Raw genomic sequence first — 21,708 nt, forward strand, 5'->3', positions numbered from 1 at the left:
TAACCACTATGGAGCAAAAATTTGCCTTAACCACTGGCTCAAATCCTTTCTTTTGGGCAGCAATATAGAGTTTGGGGAACTCTACCCTCTAATGCTACTATTACGATACTATTAATAATACTACTATTACTACAACTATTGTTTATTCTATTTTGGTATTAGTTTTTTCAACTTCCTCTTTTACACTGGAATTGCTAGGAGACCCAATTTTTACCTCCGTACTAGATGTGGGTAATGAAATAAATAGGGACTGCCTTCTTGAAGGGTATATATACGTAAGCTGCTCTCTCTCTTTAAATTACATCTTACGTTAGCCTGACCAAATTTTGCCTGCTACTTTTTAAGAAAAAGGCCCCTGAGCAATGTAATATTATACATGTTCACCCAAAAGTAATTCTTATACTGCCAGTAGGACTTACATCTTATTAAAATGTACGTTCCTTTTTTTTTTTTTAAGGTATGCCCCTTTAGAGATATTTTGACTCCAACAAAGGGTAAATCAGAAGAATCTGGGGCCGAAATCTTTGTAGGTAGTAGTAATGAAGAAGTAAATGATGAATAAATGGCATTATTATTATCCTTTGCAGCAAAAGGAATGAGGGAAAAGGAGGGAAAGGGAGGAGAGGACCTTCTGACAGTTTTAACACTTAAAATCCTTAATTTAAAGCTTTGATGGCCACCCTCTACAGCCATACAGCAAATATGATACGGGTAATCCCTGAGTTACAACAATTCATTTAGTGACCATTTGAAGTTACAAGGGCAACTGAAAAAGGGAATTGTGTCAGTTTTTCACAGTTATGACCATTGCAGCATCTTCTTGGTCACGTGATCAAAATTCAGACGCTGGGCAACTGATCCTTATTTATGGCGCTTGCAGTGTCCTGGAGTCATGTGATCCCTTTTTGGGACCTTCTGACAAACAAAGTTAATGGAAAAGCCAGATTCACATAACAACTGTGCTATTTACTTAATAACTGCAGTGATTCCCTTTTTTTATATACAATTTTTTATTGTTTTTTAATTCCCCCCCCTTTCCACACAACCACAATTCATGAACAGAGTTTTGACATTTTCTTAATCATAAACAATTCAAAATATTCAAATAATTTTTTCATAATTACAATTTTAGCCAGAATGTTTCTTTTTTCCCCCCATAGTTTTTTATTCCTTTCCTAATATTTCTCTGCATATTTCAGTGATTTTCTTAACAACAATGGCAGGAAATGTCATAAAACAGGGCAGAACTCACTTAAAAACACGTCCCCGCAACAAAATTGCGGTTGTAAGATGAGAACTACCTGTATTAAACTTCAGGGGGAAGAAAATAAAATTTAAAAAATTGTTCTGGTCATTCACCAGCAAAGGTTGAAGCAAAATAAGAAGCAGCAGCTTTTGCCACATGAGATGGTCAAAAGAATCAAGATGGCGATTCCAACAGTGTGACAAAAAATCCATGTGTGGAGCAGAAATATTTGGTTTATGTGTGCAGTACATGATCTTTCTTTCTTTCTTTCTCTCTCTCTCTCTTTCTTTCTTTTCCTTCCTTCCTTCCTTCCTTCCTTCCTTCCTTCCTTCTTTCCTTCTTTCTTTCTATGTGCCTGCCTGCCTGCCTATCCAGGTAGTTCCTGACTTATCACACAGTTGGGACCAGAATTTCCATTGCTAAACAATGCAGTTATTAAATGAGTCATCCAATTTCTCAACCTTTCTTTGTTAACCCAAAGGTGCTTTTTTCAAGAGGCAACTGGACTTTATGTTTTTTTCTTTGAATATATCTTTCCCTTGTCATCCAAGAAGCTTCTTCAGCTCTGACTGGATGGGTGGGGGGGGAAATGGAAGGATTTATAAATTCCCCACCATCCAGTCAGAGCTGAAGAAGCTTCTTGGAACCAGGAAGCCCAGTTGCCCGTTGGAAAAAAAGGCACCTTTGGGACAACCGTGACCTGAATGACTGAGAGTCTCCGTAGATATTACTTCTTCATTAAACAAATCGTTGCAGTTTTTAAATGAATCACTCCGCGGTTCAGCGAATCTATCTTCCCCTGTGGACTTTGCTTGGCTGAGAGGCACTGAGGGGGGGAATCACGTGACTCGGGACGTGGCCGCCATCCTAAATGATACACGCCGGTTGCCAAGCGCCCGGATTTAATGACGTCACTGAGAGGCTATTCCGAGGCGTAATTGCGAGGCTGGCGGACACCCGGTGCAGGTAGGGCGCAGGGGACGCTTTAAGAGTGCCGAGGAGGGAGGGAGGGAGGCTGACCGGGAGCCCGAGTCCCGTCCTGAAAGGCGGGACGGAAGGATTTGGCCGCCTCCAGGCTGTCTGAAAGGGCCGTGAGAGGCGGCGGCTTCGGTCTTCTTCCCCGGGCGGGCTTGGGACTCCTCTGGGGGCTGGAAAGGGACGAAGCCCTAACGCGCCTCTCCTCCTCCTCCTCCTCCTTCGCCCTTTCAGGAGGACGGACGAGCCCAGCGGAGGAAGAAAGCGCCGGCCGAGAGGAGAGGAGCGACCTCGCGGAGCAGCCCTGCCCACCTCAGGCGAGGTTCCCCGGGAGGCAGCGGCGATAAGAAAATCCCGGCTGCTCCGGGGCTGCCGAAGAGCCGCCCGCAAACGGGATGAGCCGGAGCCGAAGGGGGATGCTTGGGGGAAGAATCGGAGAGAAGGACGGAAAGGCGGGAACAATCAGAGCCGCCGAGATGCTCCCGGAGCGCGTGGAGTCCTTCAGCACAGACGGAAAACACGGGAATCCCCGAAGAAGAAAAATCCAACGGGGAGAAAAAAAACTCGACTGCACAGAATGTGAAAAATCCTTCAAAACAAACCAGCAGCTTCAAAACCACCTGAGAACCCATTCAGGAGAAAAACTCTATCAGTGCCAGGAATGTGGAAAGAGCTTCTGTGTGAGGGGAAATCTTGATAAGCATCAAAGAATTCACACTGGAGAAAAACCATACAAATGCGAGGAGTGTGGAAAGAGCTTTGCTCGAGACAGATACCTCCATCAACATCAAAAAATTCACACAGGAGAAAACCCATATAAATGTCTGGAATGTGGAAAGAGCTTCAATCAGATGGACAGTCTTTATAGACATCAAAGAATCCACTTGGGAGAAAAATCTTACAAATGCCTGGAGTGTGGAAAGAGCTTCAATGTGAGTGGAAGATTCTATGTTCATCAAAGAATTCACACTGGAGAAAAACCCTACAAATGCATGGAGTGTGGAAAGAGCTTTATTCATGGTGGATCTCTCCATCAACATCAAAGAATTCACACTGGAGAAAAACCTTACAAATGCCTGGAGTGTGGAAAGAGCTTTACTCAGGGTGGACACCTCCGTGAACATCAAAGAATCCACATAGGAGAAAAACCCTACAAATGCCTGGAGTGTGGAAAGAGCTTTGCTTGGAATGGAAACCTCCGTCAACATCAAAAAATTCACACAGGAGAAAAACCATATAAATGTCTGGAATGTGGAAAGAGCTTTACTCACAATGGATACCTACATCAACATCAAAGAATTCACACAGGAGAAAAACCTTATAAATGCCAGGGTTGTGGAAAGAGCTTCGGTCAGATGGGCAGTTTTTATAGACATCAAAAAATCCACTCAGCAGAAAAACCCTACAAATGCCTGGAGTGTGGAAAGAGCTTTACTCAGGGTGGAAACCTCAGTAAACATCAAAGAATTCACACTGGAGAAAAACCCTACAGATGCCTGGAGTGTGGAAAGAGCTTTACTGTAGTTGGGAACCTCCGTCTCCATCAAATAATTCACACTGGAGAAAAACCCTACAAATGTCTGGAGTGTGGAAAGAGCTTTACTCAGAGTGGATCTCTCCATCAGCATCAAAGAATTCACACTGGAGAAAAACCTTACAAATGCCTGGAGTGTGGAAAGAGCTTTACTCGGGGTGGATACCTCCGTGAACATCAAAAAATTCACACAGGAGAAAAACCATATAAATGTCTGGAATGTGGAAAGAGCTTTACTCAGAGTGGATCTCTCCATCAACATCAAAGAATTCACACAGGAGAAAAACCTTATAAATGCCAGGATTGTGGAAAAAGCTTTGGTCAGATGGACTGTCTTTATAAACATCAAAGGTTCCATTCAGCAGAAAAACCTTACAAATGCCTGGAGTGTGGAAAGAGATTCAATGTGAAAGATAGTTTTTATAGACATCAAAGAATTCACACTGGAGAAAAACCTTACAAGTGCCTGGAGTGTGGAAAGAGCTTTACTCAGGGTGGAAACCTCAGTAAACATCAAAGAATTCACATACGAGAAAAACCGTATGAATGCCTGGAGTGTGGAAAGAGCTTTACTCAGAGTGGACACTGTGAACATCAAAGAATTCACACTGGAGAAAAACCATATAAATGTCTGGAATGTGGAAAGAGCTTTACTCGGGGTGGATACCTACGTCAACATCAAATAATTCACACAGGTGAAAAACCTTATAAATGCCAGGATTGTGGAAAGAGCTTTGCTCGGGATGGACACCTCCATCAACATCGAAGAATTCATACTGGAGAAAAACCTTAAAAATATCGGGAGTGTGGAAAGAGGAGAACTAACAGGAGAAATCTTTATAAACATCAAAGAAACCATTCAAATATTTAAGGAAGTTAAATACTTGGGAATATATTTAACAGCCAGATGCGCAATGATAAAAGAACACAATTATATAAAACTAGCTGGATACTCGTGCTCCGCTATGAAACTATGTAATTGGGCTTGATGAATCGACACTTACACCTTGAAACTTAATGAGTAGTTATGATCGGCCTCTTCTCTCCCCTTCTCTCCCTCAGGCTTGCCCCACAGAAGCCTCTCCTTTCCTATTCCCCTTCTCTTTGTCAGCCTAGCCCCACTGATCCTCTCTATCCCCTTCTCTCCCTCAGGCTTGCCCCACAGAGGCCTCTCATATCTTATCTCCTTCTTTCTCTCAGTCTAACTCCTTAGCATGAGAGCGTTTTTCAGGGGGGGAGGGGGAGTAGATTGTCTAAATTCCCAGCCCGCAGGCCGGATGAGTCATGCACTAGCCACACCGATGCCCAAGTGGCAGTTGGAACAGAGTTCTTTTCGGGGGGGGGGGGGGGTAGAACATCTAACTCCTTAGCATCATAGCGTGTTAATAATAATATAAGAAATACTAATGATCTGATGGTCATTTTGAAAAATCCTTTCTTAACGAGCCCCTATAAGCCAAGAGGACCATATGTGCCAAATTTCAAGTTTGTAGACTTTACGGTTCTGGAGATTTCATGATGACGCATGAGTGGCATTTCATTTATATATAGATAGATTACTTAAGCAAATAAAATTAGATTCGGAAAAATGGAAAAAATTTAGATCAATGCTGGGAAAAATTGCTACAGTAAAAATGAATATCCTACCAAAATTGATTTTCCTGTTCCAAACAGCACCTATAAAAATTGAAAAGTAATTATTTCATGATTTGAATAAATTGATTTTGAAATGTATTTGGGAAGGAAAAAGAGAGAATAAAATGGAAAATGTTACAAGAATCTAAAGAAAAAATGGTGGGTTTAGACTACCAGATTGGATCTTGCATTGTGATAACATGGTTAAAAGGATGGATAACCCTCGGGCATAAAAGACCATTATATTTAGTGTTGAAAGAGCTTTACTCAGGGTGGACAACACCGTTAACATCAAAGAATCCACTCCAGAGAAAACCATATAAATGCCTGGAATGTGGAAAGAGTTTCAGTGTGAGGCGAACTCTTTATAATCATGAAAGAATTCACACCTGAGAAAAACCTTATTAATGCCAAGGGTGTGGAAAGAGATATAGTTGGCTGAGAAACCTTTATACCCATCAAAGAATCCACTCAGGAGAAATACTCTGTAAATGCCTGGACTGTGAAAGACCTTTAGTCGGAAGAACAAGTTTAATAGGAAGCAACTCACCCATTCTGGGGAAAAGCCCTATAAATATGGAAAGAGTTTTATTGACAGTGGAAACCTCTACTAATATGTTTCAGTAACCAGCAAAATCAGCTCAGCTCTGGATGAAATGCTCCAAGATTTCTCAAGGTATAAGAAACTCCTTGAATATTTATTACTGAGCTACCTTAAAAGGCAGGTGTGTGAATCCTTACACTTCATTGCCATCTCAAATTGTATGTGGCAATGTGAGCAAGGACTGTATCATCAATTCAAATATTCCAAGGTATATAAACTTCTGAAACATTTTTCTATTATTTCCATAACTAGTCAGTAAAGCGTAACCACAGTTAACATTGGTTCAGTTTTACTATTCTTTTACTGCTGTTAATATGAAAAGAACATTTTCCTTAGCTTAATTTGAATTATATTACAAATTATTAAGCATTTTCCCTGATCACATTTTTTTTCTTAGAAATCAATCCACATTTTGCAGATTGTGCAAGGGATATGAGAGCAACAGTATTCAATTGTACATTCTTATATAATCATTGCAAATGTAATTCAGTAGTGCTGTAGTTACTTAGTGAGGTGGGCCAGAGTCAGTCTTTACTTTCAGTAGTAGAGGTTCGTGCTGAAGCCAACCTTCAACAGCAGCAGCCTTTTACCTTCTCTTCCTGGCTCTGTAAATATACTCCAAGTATGAACTACTTGCATCTCAGCCTTTCCATCTTGGCTGGAATACATCTCTCCCAACACAGCTGATGCGCAGAAAGCAGAGAAAGCCAGATATATGCCACAAGCTGCTTCCTGTCAGGTACCTTCTCGGGGCCAAATCTACCTTCTCTCTCCAAGGTAGCTTTGTGATCCAGCTTTAGAGACCTTTTGTTAGGTTTTGCCAATTACTATTTTTAATGCAACAGAAGGGGGAATGTTTGAACACATGACATGAGATAACCTTACTACCTGTAATTGACTTGCAATCGCTTAGTAAACCAGACAAATCTTATTTCATCCTTTAACAAATTCATTAGATTAGTGGACCACCAAAATGCATACTTGATATAGCATACTTGGATTTCAGTAAGGCATTTGACAAAGTAGACCACAGCCTACTACTTGAAAATTATAAAAATGGGGGTTAGACAGCATCAGTGCCAGATGGATTCATAACTGACAGACAAACCACTCTCAACATGTAGTCCTTAATGGAACTACCTATCTGGAGGAAAATAAGCAGTGGGGTTCCCCACAGTTCTGTCTTAGGGCCAGTACATTTCAACATCTTCATAAACAATTTAGATGGGATATAAGGAGAACTCATCAGATTTGCAGATGACCCCAAGCTTTCAGCAATAGCCAACACTCCAAATATAGGCTCAGGAACCAGATGGATCTTGATAGTCTTGACCACTGGGCCCATGTAACAAAACAAAATTCAATTGTGAGAAAGGTTAAGTTTTACACAGACAAGAAAAAGCAAATGTACAGGTAAGTAGACCAGTAGAAAGCATGTCTTAGTGAGTATATACTGTATTCCATTGGAAAGGTACAATTAAGAAGAATACGTTATTACCTTGATTAATAAACCACATCAAGGAAAGTATGATAGAAACTAAAACCACCTTCAGAAATCAGATTTTGACTAGATGATGAAAGAAAAGTGGTAAAGTTAAACAAATAAGGGATGAAAAAAAAAGGAAAAACTTTAGGGTGTGTCTGTGAGCTATTTTGAAAATGTGTGGAATGGAGGCCAAGGGGTGGAATTGAAAATAAAGTCCAACTTCTTGCTAACAACTCAAATAAATGAAGCCAGTCCCGACAGGATCTGTGTAAGAGATTTTCAATAATCCAAATGGAGAATTGCTTATTATTGGAGCAAGAGAAATTAAAACAAAATAAAATCCGGTCCTACAACCCAGAAATAAACTGGAAAAATTTCCCAAGGAAACATGATGTCTAAAAATAAAATTTAACATGGATCAAGGAAGAACTTGTGAGTAACCTGCATTCAGGGTTGGAAAGCTTTATTAAAGGCAAAGTGTTAATATGAAGAACGCTCAAGATGACTTTTTAAAAGGTTCACTTATCTTGGAGGGGTGATGAGATTTATAAGTACTGGGAATCCTCAACTTAAATCTGGGGCAGGTGTAAAAGTTAGACTACCACGTTTTTTACTTTTCTACATCACTTTGACTATGCTTCTATTTTGCAATGATAGCTGGTTTGGTGAAGGAGAGTAATACTTTCCAAATAATACAGAAAGAAAGAACTGAATTTTTATGGCGGAAGCCATAGCCAGGAGAAATGGTGCGGAAAAAATAAATAAACCTAAATGTGTTTCAGAAAGAAAAAAACAGTTTTATTTATAATTTCCTGCAGCAAAATTAGAAACAAATAGACTCCCCCCCACAAAAAAAAAATTGAGGAGGAGAATCTGCTGGATCCAGAGCCATCTGTGGACTGTAGTGGTGCATGACCAGTTGTGTATTGCACGAACACAATGCAAACCCTGCTTTTTTTGAGGAACAATGTGACAGAGGAAATAAAAAGGCTGTCCAGAGTTCGAGAAGAATTAAACATACCGAGCCAGTGTATGGCTGCTGTGAAAAAATTAAATTCCCTGCTTGAGATGATCCCAAAATAAACTGAAAATAAGTCTGCAATAGGGGCATGGGTTTTTTCTCCCAATTACTTTCATCACCCTCTAGAATAGTGTCTACTTTTCCAAGTTCCATATTTCAAAAACTAGAGTGGAAAATGGAAAGCATATAAAAAGGGAAGGAGAAAATGGTAAGTGTGGTGGTTTTTTTTAAAAAATAATTTTTATTTCCATTTTCCAACATCATATTTATGTACAAACTATTATCCATCATTAATCATTAATTTTTATTTATTACTAATTCAGGCCTGCCCGATTGCCACTTCCTTTCTTCACAACGTCCCTCTCTACCCTCTACTACTTTCCCATCCTTCATCTCCTTCACTTTACTACTTCCTCTCCTCCTTCTCCCTTCTTCCACCCTATCTAACCTTCTTATTCCCCTCCTCCTTCTCTACTCTTTCCTACCTACTTTCTTCCCTCCTTCTACTCCTCTCTCCTTTTCTTTCAGAAATGGCAGTCGAGTATCCCCAATATCATTTTAAATTTTAATTTCATATCTTCAAAAATTAATAATCAATCCATGTATAATTTCCCCCCCTTTCCCCCCACTCCTCCCCCCCTCCCCAGACTTCCCAGAGCAAATACCGGGTATTATGACCAACAATCACAAGCTAAAGTATACAAAATATACATAACCTCCCACCTTTAAAAATTTGAAACTTTAGATCCCCTCAAAATAAAAATAAAGAGATAGGAAAGAATAATAAAAAGAAAAAAAGAAAAGAAGCAATACCAACTTCACATATTACTTCTTCTTACAGTCCATTTTTAAAATTAATCCATCTCAAATTCAATTTTTTTTCCACTTGTGTATTCCTTCAAATTTCATAAATCCATTTCTCAAATTACAGTCCATCTTCTCGAACTCAAATTTTCATCACTTATATATTTCTTAAATTGCCATAACATTTAATGTCCGTTCTTCTTACAGTCCATTTTAAAAATTAGTCCATCTTCTAAAATTCAATTTTTTTTCACCCACTTGTATATTCCTTCAAATTTCATAAGTCCATTTCTTAAATTACAATCCAGCTTCTCAAATTCAAATTTTTATCACTTTACTATCTATAAACGTGTCAATTAAAACAAATAATCATTTAAACTACATCCACAATATAACAGTAAACAATTAAAATCATTACATCCACATTATCTAAATTCATAAATTTCACTTTCCATCCTTCACAATTAAATAATATCATCCCATAGATTTATACCATACAAATAGCAAATAACAAAAATCCTATAATTTATATCCTAAACAAATCAATTCCAAGAATTAACCATAATCATCATATTCACATCTTAAACATTCCTCCCCTTTCCCATTCTATTTTCCATCATTTCCAAACCAATTAACTTAGCATCTAACAACAAAGGATTCCCACTCTTTAAAACATTAATATAAAAATGTCTCGCTTTCATAACTGAATTAAGAAAATACTTTCTGCCTCTAAAATTCACTGACAAACCCATTGGAACTTCCCATCTAAAATATATCTGATGTTTCTTAAACTCATCCACTAAAAAAGCAAATTCTCTTCTCTTTCTTAACATTTTAGGAGGAATTTCCTTCATCATTTTTATATCTTGTCCCAATATTTTAAATTTATTTTTATAAAAGGCTTGCAAAATTTCATACCTAACCTTTTTAGTTGTAAAATAAATAACCACATCCCTCGGTACTCTATTTTGTCTTGCCCACCAAGAATTAACACGATAAATTCTTTTAATATTAATCTCAAAATCTTCTGGCTTTACACCCTTTATCTGAGCAAAGGCTTGCGTAAAAATCTCTTTTAAATTTTCCTTCCTATTCTGCTTCAAACCCTTCACCCTTATAGCATATTCCATTAATCTATATTGTAATATTACTCTTTCTTCATCTGCCCTATCTACCTTTGCCTGTATATCTTCCATCTTATTATCTAAGTTCCAATTGTTTTGATTCTTTTGAATTTCCTCTATTTTCCTTTGCAACTCTAAATTAGCTTTATTAATTTCTGCAAGATCATCTTCCATCTGAATACAAGAGCTTAATATTTGCACAATTGCATCCTTTACCATTTTCATTTCCCTCTTCTGCTCTTCCACCACTTCCTTAAAATCCAACATCTCTTTCTCTATTTCATCAAATTTTTGATCTATTTCTAAAAAATGACTCTCCAAAAACTCCTGTAAAGAATTTCTTAATTCCTTTTTGATTTCTTCTTTTAATTTTTGAATCTGAACTGAAGAAATTTCAAAGTTTTTAATGACTTTTGGTACTATTTGCTTAAAAGCCATTTTTTAAAAATATAACCTAATAACGGACCAAAAAAAAAAAATTCAAAAAGAAAAATTCAAAAAACTTTTCTTCTAAATCACTATAATCCCAAAGAAGAAGAAAAAATATAAATCATAAAATTCTCGTTTCTTCCATTTAATCAGTATCTTCCTATATATCTTCTAATTCGACACTAGCTGTTAGTAAGCATTTCTTTAACTTTCGTTTCCAGTACACACATTCCACAAAACCGCCATTTGCTTTCTTCTCTCCTATCTTCGCAGCAAATATATCCTCAGCGGCTTGCAGTCTTCTTACAAACAAGTGCTAGAACTCCAGTTTCTGCTCGGTCCACGTTATAATCCATCATAAATCAATTCCTGCCGTGGAAATTGGACACTACGTTTTGTCTGCCATGAAAGGCAGATACCCTCCCCCAACCAGGAGCTTATCAGGCTATGGAAGGAGAGCTCCCCGCAAGCCTCAGAAGCTTTTTCTGTGGCTATATTTGGGTGTCTCAACTTCAGCCTGAATGCTCATCTCTCCCTCTTTGCCCAAGGGAAGAGATTTCCAAGCTGTTGGACCAGATTTACGATGTCCTGACAGCTCTACAGACTAGGGAGTTAGCAGCCTAATCAAAGCTGCTTCTCAACGAGCGGAGCCATACTGGAAGTCCGTAAGTGTGGTGGGTTGATAGCCATCTCTCTACACATTTTTTAAACTCCGCCACTCTTCAGATGCTTGGACTTCAACTCCCAGAATTCCCCAACCAGCATGACTCGCTGGGGAATTCTGAGAATTGAAGTCCACACATCTGAAGAGTTGCTGAATTTGAAAGACACTGCTTTAGTAGGAAAGAAGTTTGAGGCTTTTTACCACAGAAAAAAGGGAAAAATAGGAAGCTGCCTGAAGGGTTATAAAATTATCCCCAAAAATCCACATTTCAACTTCTAGTTTAGAAAAAGCGGATATTTTAAATGGAGCATCTGCAAGATTGTTACTGTTGATCAAAAACCCTATGTGGATTGTAGACAATTTAGCTGAGGAGTCTTTGGAATTTGAAGATTTAGCTACAGACAATTGTTCTACAGCTATAAATGGTTTTTCTGTGAATTCACTTTCAATAGTCCGAAATACCTGGTAACGGAAAAGAATTTTTTGCAGGTTCTTGGGCTTCCTTAAACTCTGGAAAATATTATAGGAAAATTTGTTTTGGAAAGAACAAGTATAATGTTCACATTCAAAGTTGTTACCACCAACTGTTTGTGGAGATTTCCTTATCCCAAGAGCCAAAGGTAACCTCTATCTTAAATATATTATACCGGCCACTGTGAAGTACAACAGAATACATGTGGTCCTCACTTAATGATGCTAACTAGGAACAGAAACGCCATTGTTAAGGAACTCACTCGTAAGTTGAAAACCATGTTGCCAGTTACGGCAGTCCCAGTTCCTGTTGTTAAGTGTGGACTGCGTGGGTTATTAACAAAGGACCTTATGTGACCATAACTTCCAATTTCCGGCTGGCTTCCCCATTGATTTTGCTTGTGGGAAGAAACAGGGAAAGCTGAAAATTAGGATCACATGACAACTTGAAACTGACAGAAGTGTGGAGCGATCACCGAGCTTCCGAAGCACAATTCTGTGGCTACAGAGATATTGCGATGGCCACAACTTTGAGGATCAGTCGTAAGTACCAGTCGTAAGTGCCATTGTCACTGAAGGAGTGGTCATGAAGCAAGGACTACCTGTAAAGCACCAAAGACTTCCATACCTGGGTGGGGGGGGTATACTGTTACTATACTATTAATAATACTACTATTACGAGGATAATGAAATAAATAGGGATTGCCTTCTTGAAGGGTATATATACGTATGATCCTCTCTCTCTTCGTTAAATTCCATCTTACGTTAGCCTGACCAAATCTTGCCTGTTACTTTTTAAGAAAAAGACCCCTGAACAGTGTTATATTATACATTCCACCCAAAAGTAATTTGTATACTGCCAGTAGGACTTATATCTTATTAAAATGTATGTTCCTTTTTTTTTTTAAAGGTATGCCCCTTTAGAGATGTTTTGACTCCAACAAAGGGTAAATCAGAAGAATCTGGGGCCGAAATCTTTGTAGGTAGTGGCAATAAAGAAGTAAATGATGAATAAATGGCATTATAATTACCCTTTGCAGCAAAAAGAATGAGAAAAGGAGGGAAACGGAGGAGAGGACTCTTTTGACAGTTTTGACACTTAAAATCCTGAATTTGAAGCTTTGATGGCTACCCTCTTCGGCCATAGAGCAAGTATGATGAGTGATCCCTGAGTTACAATTCATTTAGTGACCATTTGAAACTACAAGGGCACTGAAAAAGGGATGTGTCCGTTTTTCACAGTTATGACCATTGCAGCATCCTCGTGGTCATGTGATCAAAATTCAGACGCTGGGCAAGTGAGCCTTATTTATGACGGTTGCAGTGTCCTGGAGTCATGTGATCCCCTTTTGGGACCTTCTGACAAGCAAAGTTAATGGGAAAGCCAGATTCACATAACAACTGTGTTATTTACTTAACAACTGCAGTGATTCCCTTAATAACGAAGGCAGAAAATATCATAAAACAGGGCAAAACTCACTTAAAAACTCTCTTGTTTAGTAACAGAATTGCGGTTGTAGGATGAGAATTACCTGTATTTAAAGACAAACTTCAGACTGAAGGAAATAAATTTTTTTAAAAAATATTGCTGTCATTCACCAGCAAAGGTTGAAGCAAAATAAGAAGAAAGCAGCAGCTTAAGCCACATGAGATGGTCAAAAAAGTCAAGATGAGGATTCCAACAGTGACAAAAAATCCACGTGGGGAGCAGAAATATTTTTTTTCTGTGTACAATACATGATTTCTTTTTCTATCTATCTATCTATCTATCTACCTATCCAGGTAGTTCCTGACTTAAGACAGAGTTGGGACCAGAATTTCCATTGCTAAACAATGCAGTTATTAAGTGAATCATCCAATTTCTCAACCTTTCTTTGTTAACCCAAAGGTCCTTTTTTCAAGAGGCAACTGGACTTTTATGTTTTTTTCTTTGAATATATCTTTCCCTTCTCATCCAAGAAGCTTCTTCAGCTCTGACTGGATGGGGAGGGGGGGAAATGGAAGGATTTATAAATTCCCCACCATCCAGTCAGAGCTGAAGAAGCTTCTTGGAACCAGGAAGCCCAGTTGCCCCTTGGAAAAAAAGGCACCTTTGGGACAACCGTGACCTGAATGACTGAGAGTCTCCGTAGATATTACTTCTTCGTTAAACAAATCGTTGCTGTTTTTAAATGAATGACTCCGCGCTTCGGCGAATCTAGCTTCCCCTGCTTGGCTGAGAGGCGGGGGGGGTCATCACGTGACACGGGAACGTGGCCGCCATCCTAAATGATACACGCCGGTTGCCAAGCGCCCGGATTTAATGACGTCACTGAGAGGCTATCCCGACGCGTAATTGCGAGGCTGGCGGACACCCGGTGCAGGTAGGGCGCAGGGGACGCTTTAAGAGTGCCGAGGAGGGAGGGAGGGAGGCTGACGGGGAGTCCGCCGAGTCCCGTCCTGAAAGGCGGGGCGGAAGGATTTGGCCGCCTCCAGGCTGCCTGAAAGGGCCGTGAGAGGCGGCGGCTTCGGACTTCTTCCCCGGGCGGGCTTGGGACTCCTCTGGGGGGCTGGAAAGGGACGAAGCCCTAACGCGCCTCTCCTCCTCCTCCTCCTCCTTCGCCCTTTCAGGAGGACGGACGAGCCCAGCGGAGGAAGAAAGCGCCGGCCGAGAGGAGAGGAGCGACCTCGCGGAGCAGCCCTGCCCACCTCAGGCGAGGTTCCCCGGGCGGCAGCGGCGGTAAGAAAATCCCGGCTGCTCCGGGGCTGCCGAAAAGCCGCCCGCAAACGGGATGAGCCGGAGCCGGAGCCGAAGGGGGATGCCTGGGGGAAGAATCGGAGAGAAGGAGGGAAAGGCGGGAACAATCAGAGCCGCCGAGATACTCCCGAAGCGCGTAGAGTCCTTCAGCACAGACGGAAAACACGAGAATCCCCGAAGAAGAAAAATCCAACGGGGAGAAAAGAAACTCGACTGCACAGAATGTGAAAAATCCTTCAAAACAAATCAGCAGCTTCAAAACCACCTGAGAACCCACACAGGAGAAAAACCCTATCAGTGCCAGGAATGTGGAAAGAGCTTCAGTGTGAGGGGAAATCTTTGTAGACATCAAATAATTCACACCGGAGAAAAACCCTACCAGTGTCTGGAATGTGGAAAGAGCTTCAATCTGAGGATAACTCTTGATAATCATCAGAGAATTCACACCGGAGAAAAACCTTATAAATGTCTGGAATGTGGAAAGAGCTTCCGTCACACCAGCGGTCTTTATATACATCAAAGAATCCACTCAGGAGAAAAATCTTACAGGTGCCTGGAGTGTGGAAAGAGCTTTAATGTGAAGGGAAATTTTTATAATCATCAAAGAATTCACTCTGGAGAAAAACCCTACAAATGCATGGAGTGTGGAAAGAGCTTTACTCAGGGTGGACACCTCCGTGAACATCAAAGAATTCACACTGGAGAAAAACCATACAAATGCCTGGAGTGTGGAAAGAGCTTTGCTCAGGATGGACACCTCCGTCAACATCAAAGAATTCACACAGGAGAAAAACCATATAAATGTCTGGAATGCGGAAAGAGCTTCAATCAGATGGACAGTCTTTATAGACATCAAAGAATCCACTCAGGAGAAAAATCTTACAAATGCCTGGAGTGTGGAAAGAGCTTCAATGTGAGTGGAAATTTTTATAATCATCAAAGAATTCATACTGGAGAAAAACCCTACAAATGCATGGAGTGTGGAAAGAGCTTTACTCATGGTGGATCTCTCCATCAACATCAAAGAATTCACACTGGAGAAAAACCTTACAAATGCCTGGAGTGTGGAAAGAGCTTTACTCAGGGTGGACACCTCAGTAAACATCAAAGAATCCACATAGGAGAAAAACCCTACAAATGCCTGGAGTGTGGAAAGAACTTTACTCAGGGTGGACACCTCCGTGAACATCAAAGAATTCACACAGGAGAAAAACCATATAAATGTCTGGAATGTGGAAAGAGCTTTACTCAGAGTGGATACCTTCGTCAACATCAAAGAATTCACACAGGAGAAAAACCTTATAAATGCCAGGATTGTGGAAAGAGCTTCAGTCAGATGGGCAGTTTTTATAGTCATCAAAGAATCCACTCAGCAGAAAAACGCTACAAATGCCTGGAGTGTGGAAAAAGATTCAATGTGAAAGGAAGTTTTTATCGACATCAAAGAATTCACACTGGAGAAAAACCCTACACATGCCTGGAGTGTGGAAAGAGCTTCAATGTGAGGGGAAATTTTAATAATCATCAAAGAATTCACACTGGAGAAAAACCTTACAGATGCCTAGAGTGTGGAAAGAGCTTTACTCAGGTTGGAAACCTCCGTCTCCATCAAAGAATTCACAGTGGAGAAAAACCCTACAAATGCCTGGAGTGTGGGAAGAGCTTTGCTCGGGATGGACACCTCCGTCAACATCAAAGAATTCATACTGGAGAAAAACCTTATAAATATCGGGAGTGTGGAAAGAGGAGAACTAACAGGAGTAATCTTTATAAATATCAAAGAAACCATTCAAATATTTAAGGAAGTTAAATACTTGGGAATATATTTATCAGCCAGATGCGCAATGATAAAAGTATACAATTATATAAAAGGAGCTGGATACTCGTGCTCCACTATGAAACTATGTGATCGGGCTTGATGAATCGACACTTACACCTTGAAACTTAATGAGTAGTTATGATCGGCCTCTCCTCTCCCCTTCTCTCCCTCAGGCTTGCCCCACAGAAGCCTCTCCTATTCCCCTTCTCTTTCTCAGCCTAGCCCCACTGATCCTCTCCTATCCCCTTCTCTCCCTCAGACTTGCCCCACAGAGGCCTCTCATATCTTATATCCTTCTTTCCCTCAGTCTAACTCCTTAGCATTACAGCGTTTTTCAGGTGGGGAGGAGGAGTAGATTGTCTAAATTCCCAGCCTGGAGGCCGGATGAGTCATGCATTAGCCACACCGATGCCCAAGTGGCAGTTGGAACAGAGTTCTTTTCAGAGGGGGGGTAGAACATCTAACTCCTTAGCATCATAGCGCGTTAATAATAATATAAGAAATACTAATGATCTGATGGTCATTTTGAAAAATCCTTTCTTAACAAGCACCTATAAGCCAAGAGGAACATACGTGCCAAATTTCAAGTTTGTAGGCTTTACGGTTTGGAGATTTCATGATGATGCGTGAGTGGTATTTCACTTTTATATATATAGATTACTTAAGCAAATAAACTTAGATTTGGAAAAATGGAAAAAATCTACATCAATGCTGGGAAGAATTGCTACGTAAAAATGAATATCCTACCAAAATTGATTTTCCTGTTCCAAACAGCACCTATAAAAATTGAAAAGAAATTATTTCATGATTTGAATAAATTGATTTTGAAATTTATTTGGGAAGGAAAAAAAGAGAATAAAATGGAAAATGTTACAAGAATCTAAAGAAAATGGAGGGTTTGGACTGCCAGATTGGTTTTTGTATTGTGATAACATGGCTAAAAGGATGGATAACCCTCAGTCACAAAAGACTGTTATATTTAGTTTTGAAAGAGCTTTACTCAGGGTGGACACCTCCGTTAACATCAAAGAATCCACTCCAGAGAAAAACCATATAAATGCCTGGAATGTGGAAAGAGTTTCCATGTGAGGTGAACTCTTTATAATCATCAAAGAATTCACACCTGAAAAAAAAATGTGGAAAGAGGTATAGTTGGCTGAGAAACCTTTATACACATCAAAGAATCTACTCAGGAGAAATACTCTGTAAATGCCTTGACTGTGGAAAGACCTTTAATCAGAAGAACAACTTTAATAGGCAGCAATTATCCATTCTCGGGAAAAGCCCTATAAATGTGGAAAGAATTTTATTGACGGTGGAAACCTGTACCAACATGTTTCACTAACCAGCAAAATCAGTTCAGCTCTGACTGAAATGCTCCAAGATTTTTCAAGGTATAAGAAATTCCTTGAATATTTATTACTGACCTAACCTAAAAAGGCAAGTATTTGGATCCTTACACTTCATTGCCATCTCAAATTGTATGTGGCAGTGTGAGCAAGGACTGTATCATCAACTCAAATATTCCATAGTACATAAACTTCCGAAACATTTTACTGTTCTTTCCATAACTAGTCAGTAAATAGTAACCACAGTTAACATTGGTTCAGTTTTACTACTGTTTTACTGCTGTTAATATAAAAGGAACATTTTACTTAGCTTAATTTGAATTCTATTACAAATTATTACGTGTTTTGCCTGATCACATTTTTTTCTTACAAATCAATCCACATCTTGCAGATTGTGCAAGGGAGCAACAGTATTCAATTGTACATTCTTATATAATCATTGCAAATGTAATTCAGAGGTGCTGTAGTTAAATATATTACTTAGCAAGGTGGGCCAGAGTCGGTCTTTCCTTTCAGTAGTAGAGGTTCGTGCTGAAGGCAACCTTCAACAGCAGCAGCTCCTTTACCTTCTCTTCCTGGCTCTGTAAATATATCCCAAGTATGAACTATTTGCATCTCAGCCTTTCCATCTTGGCTGGAATACATCTCTCCCAACACAGCTGATGTGCAGCAAGCCGAGAAAGCCAGATATATGCCACAGTACCCAAAGCTACTTCCTCTCAGGTGTCTTCTCAGGGCCAAATGTAACCCCTCTCTCTAAAGTAGCTTTGTGATCCAGCTTTAGAGACCTTTTGTTAGGTTTTGCCAATTACTATTTTTAATGCAACAGAAGGGGGAATGTTTGAACACATGATATAAGATAATCTTACTACCTGTAATTGACTTGCAATCGCTTAGTAAGCCAGACAAATCTTATTTCATTCTTTAACAAATTCATTAAATTAGTGGACCACCAAAATGCATACTTGATATAGCATACTTGGATTTCAGTAAGGCATTTGACAAAGTAGACCACAGCCTACTACTTGATAAATTATAAAGATGGGGGTTAGACAGCATCAGTGCCAGATGGATTCATAACTGATAGACAAACCACTCTCAACATGTAGTCCTTGTACCTATCTGGAGGAAAATAAGCAGTGGGGTTTCCCACAGTTCTGTCTTAGGGCCAGTACATTTCAACATCTTCATAAAAAATATAGATGGGATATAAGGAGAACTCATCAGATTTGCAGATGACCCCAAGCTGGCAGCGATAGCCAACACTCCAAATATAGGCTCAGGAACCAGATGGATCTTGATAGTCTTGACCACTGGGCCCATGTAACAAAACAAAATTCAATTGTGAGAAAGGTTAAGTTTTACACAGACAAGAAAAAGCAAATGTACAGGTAAATAGACCAGTAGAAAGCATGTCTTAGTAAATATATGCTGTATTCCATTGGAAAGGTACAATTAATAATAATAATAATAATAATAATAATAATAATAATAATAATAATAATAATAATAATAATAATAATAATAATAATATTTTAATTTGTATACCGCCCTTCTCCCGAAGGACTCAGGGCGGTGAACAGGCAGATAAAATATAAATACACACAATAATTTAAAAACAACCCTTAAAAAACTAATTTAAATGCCCAAAACGTTAAAAAACATACTCCCCTGTAAAATAACACAATTTTAAAAACCCATCCAATAAAAATAAAAATCAGGCTAGTCCAGCCATATGAAATAAATAAGTTTTAAGTTCGCGGCGAAAGGTCCTAAGGTCAGGTAATTGTCGAAGTCCGAGGGGAAGTTCGTTCCACAGGGTCGGAGCTCCCACAGAGAAGGCCCTCCCCCTGGGGGCCGCCAGTCGACACTGTTTGGCTGACGGCACCCTGAGGAGTCCCTCTCTGTGGGAGCGTACCGGACGATGGGAGATAGAAGCCGGCAGTAGGCGGTCCCGTAGATAGCCCGGTCCTAAGCCATGGAGCGCTTTAAAGGTGGTAACCAATACCTTGAAGCGCACCCGGAAAACAACAGGTAGCCAGTGCAGTCTGCGCAGGATAGGTGTTATGTGGGAGCTCCGAGACGCTCCCTCAATAACCCGCGCAGCCGCATTCTGAACTAGCTGAAGTCTCCCGGCGCTCTTCAAGGAGAGCCCCATGTAGAGAGCATTGCAGTAGTCCAGGCGAGAGGTAACAAGGGCATGAGTGACTGTGCATAAGGCATCCCGGTCCAGGAAGGGCCGCAACTGGCGGATCAGGCGAACCTGATAAAATGCTCTCCTGGAGACGGTCGCCAAATGGTCTTCAAAGGACAACCGGCCATCCAGGAGCACGCCCAAGTTGCGTACCTTCTCCATCGGGGCCAATGATTCACCCCCGACAGACAGCCGCATCTGCAGCTGACTGTACCGAGGTGCCGGCATCCACAGCCACTCCGTCTTGGAGGGATTAAGTTTGAGCCTGTCCCTCCCCATCCAGACCCGTCCGGCTCCCAGACACCGGGACAACACTTCGACAGCTTCACTGGGGTGGCCCGGGGTGGAAAAGTACAGCTGGGTGTCATCAGCGTACAGTTGGTATCTCACCCCAAAGCCACTGATGATCTCACCCAGCGGCTTCATATAGATGTTGAACAGGAGGGGTGAGAGAATCGACCCCTGCGGCACCCCACATGAGGCACCTTGGAGTCGATCTCTGCCCCCCCTGTCAACACCGTCTGCGTCCGATCAGAGAGGTAGGAGGAGAACCACCGATAAACGGTGCCTCCCACTCCCAACCCCTCCAACCGCCCGCAGCAGGATACCATGGTCGATGGTATCAAAAGCCGCTGAGAGGTCTAATAGGACCAGGGCAGAGGAGTAACCCCTATCCCTGGCCCTCCAGAGATCATCCACCAGCGACCAAAGCTGTCTCCGTACTGTATCCGGGCCGGAAGCCGGACTGGAACGGGTCTAGATAGACAGCTTCATCCAGGTACTGGGGTAGCTGACATGCCACCACTCTCTACAACCTTCGCCGTGGCGAAGATTGGAGACTGGCGATAGTTCCTAAAACAGCTGGGTCCAGGAAGGCTTCTTGAGGAGGGTCTCACCACAGCCTCTTTCAAGGCCGCGGAAAGACCCCTCCGCAGAGAAGCATTTGTAATCCCTGGAGCCAGCCTCGTGTCACCTCCTGAGTAGCCAGTACTAACCAGGAGGGGCACGGATCCAGTAAACATGTGGTGGCGTTCAGCCTGCCCAGCAACCTGTCCATGTCCTCGGGAGTCACAGGATCAAAGTCATCCCAAACCACCTCAACAAGACGGGCCTCGGAACCCTCGCCTGGATCTACCCAATTTTGATCCAATCCGTCCCGAAGCTGAACGATTTTGTCGTATAGATAACCGTTAAACTCCTCGGCACGCCCTTGTAGGGGGTCCTCCCGCCCCTCCTGTTGGAGGAGCGAGCGGGTCACCCGAAACAGGGCGGCCGGGCGGTATCTGCCGACGCAATGAGGGAGGAAGCGTGGGGCGCGCAACCCTCATTGCCACTAGGTAGGTCCTACTATAGGACCTAACTAGTGTCCGGTCAGCCTCAGAGCGGCTGGATCTCCAGGCACTCTCTAGGCGTCTTCTCCGGCGAATAGAAGAATACGTTATTACCTTGATTAATAAACCACATCAAGGGAACTATGATAGAAACTAAAACCACCTTCAGAAATCAGATTTTGACTAGATGATGAAAGAAAAGTGGTAAAGTTAAACAAATAAGGGATGAAAAAAAAAAAAAGGAAAAACTTTAGGGTGTGTCTGTGAGCTATTTTGAAAACGTGT

At 41.0% G+C, this 21,708-nt stretch overlaps 1 protein-coding gene across 1 annotated transcript; it reads left to right on the forward strand.

The window, feature by feature from the left end:
- The first annotated feature begins 2,121 nt into the window (after positions 1-2,121).
- On the forward strand, positions 2,122-19,725 carry LOC131194477 (zinc finger protein 208-like). The gene is made up of 4 exons (XM_058175523.1): positions 2,122-2,212; positions 2,456-4,491; positions 14,310-14,324; positions 14,984-19,725. Exons 2-4 carry the CDS (start codon positions 2,617-2,619, stop codon positions 16,529-16,531), a joined length of 3,438 nt encoding a protein of 1,145 aa, XP_058031506.1. The 5' UTR covers positions 2,122-2,212; positions 2,456-2,616; the 3' UTR covers positions 16,532-19,725.
- Positions 19,726-21,708: the final 1,983 nt, after the last annotated feature.

Source organism: Ahaetulla prasina, chromosome 3 (genome assembly GCF_028640845.1).
Source record: "Ahaetulla prasina isolate Xishuangbanna chromosome 3, ASM2864084v1, whole genome shotgun sequence".
In the NCBI taxonomy this organism is placed as follows: domain Eukaryota; kingdom Metazoa; phylum Chordata; class Lepidosauria; order Squamata; family Colubridae; genus Ahaetulla; species Ahaetulla prasina.